The 9,391-nt window shown below is 44.9% G+C and overlaps 1 protein-coding gene across 2 annotated transcripts; it reads left to right on the top strand.

Moving 5' to 3' along the window:
* Positions 1-2,378: 2,378 nt before the first annotated feature.
* mych (myelocytomatosis oncogene homolog) lies at positions 2,379-8,769 on the top strand. Of its 2 annotated transcripts, XM_073468538.1 has the most exons (3): positions 2,379-2,631; positions 4,265-4,814; positions 5,790-8,769. In XM_073468538.1, exons 2-3 carry the CDS (start codon positions 4,280-4,282, stop codon positions 6,386-6,388), a joined length of 1,134 nt encoding a protein of 377 aa, XP_073324639.1. In that variant the 5' UTR covers positions 2,379-2,631; positions 4,265-4,279; the 3' UTR covers positions 6,389-8,769. The 2 variants fall into 2 exon arrangements, with proteins under 2 accessions (XP_073324639.1, XP_073324641.1); XM_073468540.1 differs by lacking the exon at positions 2,379-2,631 and having other exon boundaries at positions 4,073-4,814.
* Positions 8,770-9,391: the final 622 nt, after the last annotated feature.

Below are 9,391 nucleotides of genomic sequence, written 5' to 3'. Positions count from 1 at the left end.
TGATGACTAACAATCAGTTGATTTCACAGCGAACTGCAATGTGACTTCGACAAAAGACCATTAAAAATTGATTTCTACGCTCTAAAAACAGATCAGTTCGTGGTGGGATTTACGTGAAACGGTTGTGGAAAATCCCAGAATTATTTAGTTAGTGAGATGTTTAAACCAGTGAGTCAGTCAGTCGGACGAGCCAGGAGGTTTTTAGTGTGCAGGAGCTGAAACCAGGCCAGTCAGTCAGTCTGCCAGTTAGCCTGTAGGTGGCACATTAACCCAGTTATTCGCTCCCAGATCAGCTCTCTTTGTGTGTCTGTCCTCTGCTGCCGGTGCAGAATGTTCTGTTCTGCTGTGCTGCTGTGATCCGCCCTACATCAGCTGCTGCACACAGACCCAATCCTACCAATACTACCGCATCGCACACTTTTCAAAAAGAAAATACAGCATTTTTCTGGGATTATGCTGCATTTTTTCCTCCATTTGTGGAAAATGTGGTGTGGATTTACACTCGGCAAGAATAGTTTCCGTATGACCGACTCCCAACAAAAGCTGTGATTATCCCCCCTGAAAGTGCAGAAGGCACGCTGCAATGACAATAAACATGCCGGGGCTGTTTATTTACATGTATGAAGACAGAGGGGTGCAATCCAGCCTCTTCTACCAGCCTTTGTTGTGTGCGCGCACCAGACTCCATGCATATTTTCACCGCTTTTAACATAAATTCGCATTGTTATTGCAATAACACACATTAAAAGCAACAAAGCTGTTATAAATATTTAGTATGTCTTTTTTATAACACGTCTGCTAATTACAGATTGTGTGTGTGTGTGTGTGTGTGTGTGTGTGTGTGTGTGTGTGTGTGTGTGTGTGTGTGTGTGTGTGTGTGCAGCCTTTAAATTAATGTCCATATGAACACTGTGGGGTCTTATTACAAGACTCCTTGCTGAGAACTCACGTGAACCGAGGCTGACTCGCGCTCTGATTGGTCGACTCCTCCGCACGTGTACCGGCGAATCCTTGTGCGTTATGTAACGTGCGGTGCACGAGAGGAGCGACGTGGGGAGGAGGAGGAGGAGGAGGAAGAGGAAGAGGAGGGCTGCGGTATCTGAGCGTGGCGCTGTTTGGAGTTCATTCATGTCAGAGCTCACACCCACGCGTTATAATAATATTATCTATTATTATCTATTCAGGTGTTTTATTTCATTCATCTCCATGGTGATCGTCCGTGGCATGCAGGCTATTTAATTATTATTTCATTTTTTTATTGTCTTACAGAAAAAAATGTGCAGGAATGCAAAAAATTACAGAAAATTGGCGGAAAGGAAAACAAAAATATCATATTGCACGTAATTAATCTACACGTGCATTTAAATTTAAAGTTGTAGCTTTAATTGTAAAAAAAAAAAAAAAAATTAAAGTGTCCGAAAGCGACATTGTGCAAGAACTGAAAGCGATAAAGAAACAGCTTTTAAAGCTGTGGATGACAGTTGGAGATGGAGGTGAGATAGTCGGTGGTTGCAGTTGTAGTAGTAACAGTAGTAGTAGTAGTGGGAGGAGGAGGAGGAGGAGGAGGAGGAGGAGGTGGAGGAGGTGGGGTTTGGGGTTTTTGACGGATGGATGGTGAAACACACTTGCAAGAGTTGGAATTGGAGGACAACGTGGCTCTAAAAGCATTCAGCCTGTCTGTCTGCCTCCATGTCTGTCTCTCCCTCATAGCCTAGATTACTACAACTGGGCTTAAAGGGAGCGAGGAGGAGGTGGAGGAGGAGGAGGTGCAGTGAAGGGGGGTGGCTGAGTGCCTTTCACACCTACGACCTCGTAAAAATACCAAAAACCTGCCCACTGTGCCCACCACATTCCCCACTGATGACTGAGAAAGTACAACATTTCTGTGCAATGCATCACCTAAATACAGATTAACATGCAAATCTGATTAAACATTAAATAATAATAATAATAATAATAATAGTTTAAATGTGTCTGCGCGGCTCTAATTGACGTCCTGAGGCGAGACGGACCGACAGACGTGCAGACAGACAGGCAGTGAGACACCCGGCATCTGCGCACGATCCACGTGTGTTCATGTCCCAACTTTTTTACCCGCCACCATTTTCCTGGAATCCCACCCTGCGCGGTATCCCTCCGCCGTGAAGACAACATAGACCCCGCGGTCTCGAGGCCGAATTACACGCGCGCGCCTCCGCCGTCGTTTTTGCGGCCGGATTCAATCGAAACCGGAACCGACGGCGAATATATAGATGGTATGTTTGGTTGTCATTGACGAGCCCGGGTCGGTTTTAACGTTTTGGCGCGATTTTGCCGGCGGCGGAGGGAGACGCGGCGAGCGGCGGCCATATAAACCGAGCGAGCCGCCGGCCACACCCACTCTGTCTGCTCGTAGCGGGGGAGAGGAAGAAGAAGGGGACGCAGCAGGACACAAACACCATGCTGCTCTTCTCCAACTTTAATTTTACACGCGGAAGATTTCACGTCAGCAGATAATTCAACTCTCACGTCTCTCTCGGTGGATTTTATTGGATATTTCCGGACGTTTCATCGATTTTTTGTTCTTCATTTTGAGCGCCCTCCCCTCCCCAACACCACCACCACCAACACCACGTCTGTGAGGACATTCAGGTAAGGCAGCTTTGCACGCAGGTGATTTTTAAATGTTAAATGTGACGTGCACCTTCGTGGCTGGGTGTTGAGCTGTGCGTTGTCTTTGTTGCGGTGTTTGTGATTTAAAGACAGACAGGCGGGTTTCACGTGGGGATCCGGCAGCGCTGCTCAGCCCATGCGGGGTTTTTAAATGACCCTTGCAGCGGGTTCACCTTTTGGGTTTTTTTAAGGACTTTGAGCTTTTTCTGGTGCTGAGAGTGACGTATTTCACGCGGAAATGCAGAACAAGGCTTCACACGTGTCTTTCTTGCATATTGAGGTTTTTTAGTAAAAATGTCGCATTTAAAAAATCTTGTTAAAAAATCTTTTTAAGTGTAATTTAAAGGGAGTCTGGTGCAGAAGCATGCAGTCAACGCGCTCTAACGGGAGAGTGACGCTGCGGTGAATCTGCGTTCAGAACCTCATTTAGAAATGTGTGTATTTTAGATTCTGCCTTTAAATGCACGCGTTGTTCTTAGTCGCCGGTAGTTTTAGAGACTGGCATTCATTCACGTGTAATAAACAGTAGTTAACTGTTATGTTGGATTAGGAAAATGTCATCATTAAAGCTAATATTTACTTATTTTAACTGTCTTGTCAGGCAGCAGACTGGTCTGTGTTTAGGTTTTGGCTCAGGTTTCCCAGGCTGTGATGGTAAAGAAAGGCAGCCTTTAACTCCCAGAGCCTGTCTGCACCACACACACACTGCTGCTTTGTTCTCCAACACAGCCTGCTACACACACACATACCATAAGACCCCATAGGAATATTATAGGGCTTTTCCCACACCACTGCTTCAGCCATCAGATGATTGATTTTACAGCTTTTTTTTTTGCATTTGTATGATTTTAAAGTTTTTTTTATGGTGAATGAATGATTAACTAACAGCAGCATGTCCTGACTGGTCGGTGTGATTACACAAGATCCTCTGGGCTTTTTTTTTTTTCTATGTTAACTATCCAGGCATTGTGCTAAGCAAAGCAGTTTTTTTTTCTTTTCTTTTTTTAAATCATGTGAAAGAAGTTGTGAGATTGTGTGGATTTCCTGCAGAGCAGCTTGAAGTGCTCGGTCATGTGTGTGAAACGGCAGCAAGAGGCTTAAAGTGTTGAGTAACAAAAAAGAAGAGCAAACAAAAGCCACCCATCCTCTCTCTTAAACTATTGTTTTCCATGTCAGCAGGCAGCCGGGCTCCACTTGTGGGTTTTTTTTTATTAACTTTCTGAGAGGGAAAAAATGTAAATTGTGGAAAGAGGTGTTAAGTTTCTGCCCCAGTCTCTCCCAGCTGTTCCTATGATGTCATGGGGAGGGGGTGTTGAACCTTTTTGGGGTGATTTACAGCCTCCCCGGGGAGCAGCCCGTGGGGCGGGGCCACGGTGATGTAAACACAGATAAAAGGTGGCACGCTGCTGGTCTGAGTCTCAGTCTGGAGAAACTGGTGTAAACTTTCACTACAACACGTGTTGGTGCTGCTGGGATTTACCCCCGTTCATCGCCGACACTGCGCTGCTTTAAACACACTACTGGCTCAGCTTCTCTGGATCTAAACCCTAACGCGCTCCGCTACCTCACTGATTTGGGTTTTTTTTGTCCTGTTTTGTCATTTTTCTCTCAGATTCTGAAAGCAAACATGTTGCAAAGCTTCACTCAGTCGCAGGACTGGCTTTACTCAGAGCCGCTGCTTTTTGACGATGAGTTCTGCCAGAGTTTGATGAAGGACCTCCAGTCGCTACCGACGCCGCCGCAGTCCCCCCCAATGAAGGCCGGGGTGGGAGGCAGTAAGCCGCTGTCCAAGGAGGACCAGCTGAGCTACGTGTCGGACATCCTGCTGGAGGACCACGACATGCAACTCAACTGGAACTACGACTTCTTCCACTCCGACGCTGCCGAGAAGGAGGGCGAGCCCAGCCAGCCCTGCTCCCCGCTGGAGGAGGGCGGCGAGGACTGCCTGTGGCAGTACCTGGCAACGGACAAGAGCCTGGAGGAGAAGCTGGTCTCCACGATGCTCGGCTCCAGCCCGCTGCTGTCTGACATCAACACCAGCATCTTTGAGGAGATCGCCGGCTCCACGCTGGACTGCCAGAACCTGATGGACACACAGGAGACCAGCGAGTCCACGTCGGACTACGGATCGACCGGTGGAGAGCTGTCATCCAGTGACTCCGGTGAGTTCAGAACTTATCACCACTTCACATTTTTATGATTTTTGGGGTCAGAACGTTTGGACTTGTTTTGATTCAGTCTTTTAGGCTTTTTTTTAATTTAATAATTGGATTTTTATTGGTGTTTTAGTTCTGATGCTGGTATCAGACTTTAATCTCATTCCTGCCTTGTTTATTGTGCAGCTTATCAGTATAAACACTCCTCGCCCAGAACTGCCATCTCTGGCATTTCATTGATAATCCAGCTGTTAATGTTTAGTGGCACCGAGCCCAAATTGTTCTTTGCACTCAGCTTATCTGAACGCCGGCCGCCCACCTGTAATCTACTGGAGCCTTAAGACCCGTAGATGTTGTTGGAGCGTGGGCAGGGCTTTAGCAGTTGACTGACATGAGTAGACGAGAGCTTTTAGGAGGGAGAATTGACTGTAAGGGTGTGTGTGAGTCATAGTCAGCGGTAACAGTCGCGGCTCCATCCATTAACTCGTAATGAGTCATTTCACCGACTGGTGCCCTCTGGCATCTCTGGCTATGAGCCAGACAGGAAGAGGCAGACTCACATCTATTATATCTGAAGGATTACTCTTTGTTATAATACTGCAATCAAATAAATGATTGGACTTTAATGTTCATTTTAGTTTTTTTTAACAAAATCTGCTGTTCAAACCTTTTTTTATTAACTGTTGCTGTACTCTGGAGCTGCCTTCACTCATCAACACAGTGACAGCTCGCCAACAGTTGTACGTTTCCCCACGTTTACGGTTGTTTACAGTAGAAGGAAAGATTCTCACTACTGCCCGTGTGACCGCCAGCCCCACATCGGTGTGTTGTGTAAACTGTCTACACACTTGTTGTTGGTGGTGTCCTCTGAAATGTCGTCATGCCTTCGCAGAGCAGCTAAAATTACCCCACGGGGTCAGAAAACAAGGTTGTGCCAGAAAAACTCTAACCCTCCTCTCCCGCTTCTCTCCTTTCCAACAGAGGAGGAGATTGATGTTGTGACGGTGGTCCGCTGTCCCTCCAGCCCCTCCCCTCTGCCCTCGTTGTCGGACCTGTCTGTCCGCCAGCAGAAGAAGGAAGAGGAGAAGCGAGCTCTTCAGCGCCACCACTTCGAGATCCAGCTGCAACACAACTACGCCGCGCCCTGTCCCGCCTCGCCGCCACCTTCGTCTTCTTCCAACAAGCGGTCGCGAGGTGGCGACGGCTCATCGCGCTACCACCACCACTCTTCTCGCAGCTCGTCTTCGTCTTCGTCGTCGTCCTCCTCGTCGCGGTACCACCACCACCACCACTCGTCCCGTAACTCGACGGAGACGGAGGACGAGGAGGAGCGAAGGCGGACGCACAACGTGATGGAGCGGCAGCGGCGCAACGAGCTGAAAAACTGCTTCATGCGCCTGCGGGACAACGTGCCCGAGCTGTCGCACAATGACAAAGCGTCCAAGGTGGTGATCCTGAAGAAGGCCCGGGACTGCATCTACGGCCTGGAAGATGAGGGTCACAGACTGCAGTCCAAGAGGGACAAACTTAGAGCGAAACAGGAAGAGCTGAAAGCCCGATTGGAGAATCTTCGAAGCTAATGGACTTACGGACAAACCAGGGCTGCATTTTTTTTTTTTAATTTTTTTTTTAGATCTTTAGAGACAATGAGGGGGGTGAGGGTGGATAAGGGAAGAGACTTTGTACAAAGACAGAGGGATGGGCGGGGGATAAAGGATGGCGTGTCATGCTGAAAAGCGTGCGCAAAGTTTGACATTTCAAGAACTTTACGGTAACAATATCTCTGGACTGTATAGCGAAACATAGCGACTTTATGCCATGGACAAACACAACACACTCATTGCCTCAGAATTGATCATTCTCATGCCTTGACTGCTGACTGTTGTAGAGAGTAGGATGTTTTTAAAAGTTAAAACGAGGAGGGAGCAAGCAGATTATCTTTTTATTTCTCTTTTTTTTTCTGAGTTTGGCTGGACGCACACTGAAAGACGAGAACTAACTTTTTTGTTATGGTTTCTTGTTATTCCCTCCCATTTAGGGGATGCCAAATGGCACACGGGGGAAAAATGACACCAGTTGGGTCAAATAACTGGAAGCCACGTCAGCTCAGTAGTTGAATGAAACTTGAATATTGTGTTTTTCAGGATTGTCTTATAGCCATACTAACCAGTGATCCCTCCACTCTGACAGGTGTGTGATGGTGGCTTTCAAGTTATTTGGTCGACTGCACGTCGTGTCGGTTCCAGTTAACTTCCAAACATGATGATATTTTTAATTTTAAGGTTTTTTCAGTGTGCTTTCAGCCTCGTTTGGCCTCAGGCGGACCCTCGGGCCCACACCACTCTGTTATCAGGTTAATGTGTGTTAATGACAGTACTGTATAGACCAGGTTTGATACTGTACGCGTAACTATGCTCAGCCTCGGTTCAGTTCACCACCAGCTCGCTCACTTCAGAGTATGTGTGTGATTTTTATAGTTGAAACAATAGTAATAATTACTTTTGTGTATTTAAATGTTGTGTCATTAATAAACTGTTCAAACTCAAAGGTAGCCATATTAAACAGCATTCAGGTTTGAGGAGGCTGAACTGGGAAGCGAACTGAACTGTGAGCCGAGCTTGTCGTAGCAAATCAGCCAAAGTCGGGACGAGAAATCCTCTGGAGAACATTTGAATGATGGAAACAGAGCGACAGACCGATGGTGTCCTGACATGTTGTTATTTAATGGTTCTGGTTGGAGGAAGCTGCAACAGCGGCGATACTGTGACATTAAGTTGTGTTGCTCGTAGAGCGGACAATTTGCCAAGTATAAAATGATATTTTTTAACAGTTAATCCAGTGGAAAGTGCTTCAATGTCGTCGTGATTCATTGGTCAGTGGCATTCAATCAAATGAGATATTACAATTTCTTTTCTTAACAGCTGCTGAAGACATTTGGATTGAATTTTTCCCAAAAATGTAAACGCTGTTGAGCTTCGTCACATTATGAGGATGACCTTTTTTAATTTTACTGTAACGACAGTAAGTCGACGTGTACAAAAAGATTTGTACAGGCTACATGAATCAGATTGACAGAAGATCGACAGCCAATCAAACTATTACTTTTTATCACATGGTCATTAAATATGTAGCCATGACGCCAATTAATATATTAAGATGGTGATAGTAAAACAATGAAGGCCCGACATGTTCATCAGAGCCTGTTGTTGCCTGTTGAACACGTTCCTGAGCTGAGAAGTTTGAAATGTCAGTAATGGGGTTTGAATATTTAATGAATGCCACTTAAAATATCAATTATTGCCAATGTTAGCCATTTAATGTGCTGTTTGCAATTGAGTGTGCAAAAATGAGAAAACATTTGTTTATTTGTGTCAAATGTCTTAAAAATGCATCGTTAACAGTTCTTCCTCCTTGAGGTCTGAGTGTACTCGATCAGACCCCGGTCGCTGGGGATAATGAGGATGGAGGTGTTTTTTTAAGTGGTAAATACCTGTTCTGCCTTGAAATGTGTTCTGTTCAGGACTCCTTGTTTCCTTTGTTTGATTATGTCGCCGTCTGGTTAAAACCTCACCCGCTTCTAACACGAGCTAGTTTTTTTCAGGGAAGCTTTAATTTCTTCCAAACGTCATTTTTCTTTCAGTTTTTTCCTTCTTGTCACAAAGAGCTGAAGAAATATTCAGAGGTTTTAACCGGACAGCGGGGGTTGATGATTTTTTCTTTTCTCTTAGCATGATACAACCTACCTCCACCTGCAGTCTGGCTTGTAATGTTTTTTTTCTGGTTAAATATTGTACAGATTTCTTTTTTTAAAAATGTAAATATTTTTGGTATCGTTATCATAAATTATTTTAGTCTTTTTTTTTTTTTTTTTTCTTTGTTCATTTTGAATTTGAGGATTTTAAAAATGTTCTTTACAAGCAGCACTTTTTTTAATATTGATGTAATTAAACAATGAATGAGAGTTCGGACGTCAGTGTGGTTTTATTGCATGTACACACACATACACACACACACACATGCACAGGTATTTATTTATTTAAATTGTGTCATTACACAGGTTACGAGGTCGATTACTACATTATAGTGACGCATATCCACAGAGCTCTAACTACAGCTGATTAAAGGACTTTTGATAAGATTAATAAAACGGGAACAATAAAGTCTCTGATGCCGGAGCTTCATGCTGCCTCGGCTGTTGTTATCATACTTGGTTTTTAAAACAATATATGTTTTACATAAAAGTGATTAACTGAGAATAAAAGTCCTAAAACGCCTTCGTTCGATGTCGACAATCTGCAGGTTTAATGGATATTTTCAAACATTGTATTTAATGTAAAAATTAAGCTTTTTTAGCCATGGAGGCCAATTTTAGCCAATAGATCTTCTGGTACCTCCGCAGTTATTTACATGGGTCTTGCCAGCCAGCCAATGGCAGGTCTGCATTCAGGGATCACCTGGCTGCTGTTTAGAGCTGGAAGGTTTGTGAACGCAGCGACTTCAATGAGATATTTAGGCCTAAAGCAGCGCTGCGTAAATCACTGCGCTTTGTTTTGGCACTTGTTTAAAAAAAAACATGGAATATG

This window comes from Pagrus major, chromosome 6, assembly GCF_040436345.1.
Source record: "Pagrus major chromosome 6, Pma_NU_1.0".
Lineage (NCBI taxonomy): Eukaryota > Metazoa > Chordata > Actinopteri > Spariformes > Sparidae > Pagrus > Pagrus major.
The sequence above is the reverse complement of the archived record's forward strand: the minus strand, read 5'-3'. Positions and strand labels throughout refer to the sequence as shown.

Coding starts and splice junctions, on each gene's coding strand:
- mych (XM_073468538.1), top strand. CDS start 4,280: ATGTTGCAAAGCTTCACTCAGTCGCAGGACTGGCTTTACTCAGAGCCG. Junction 4,815..5,789: donor GCTGTCATCCAGTGACTCCG/GTGAGTTCAGAA, acceptor CCTTTCCAACAG/AGGAGGAGATTGATGTTGTG.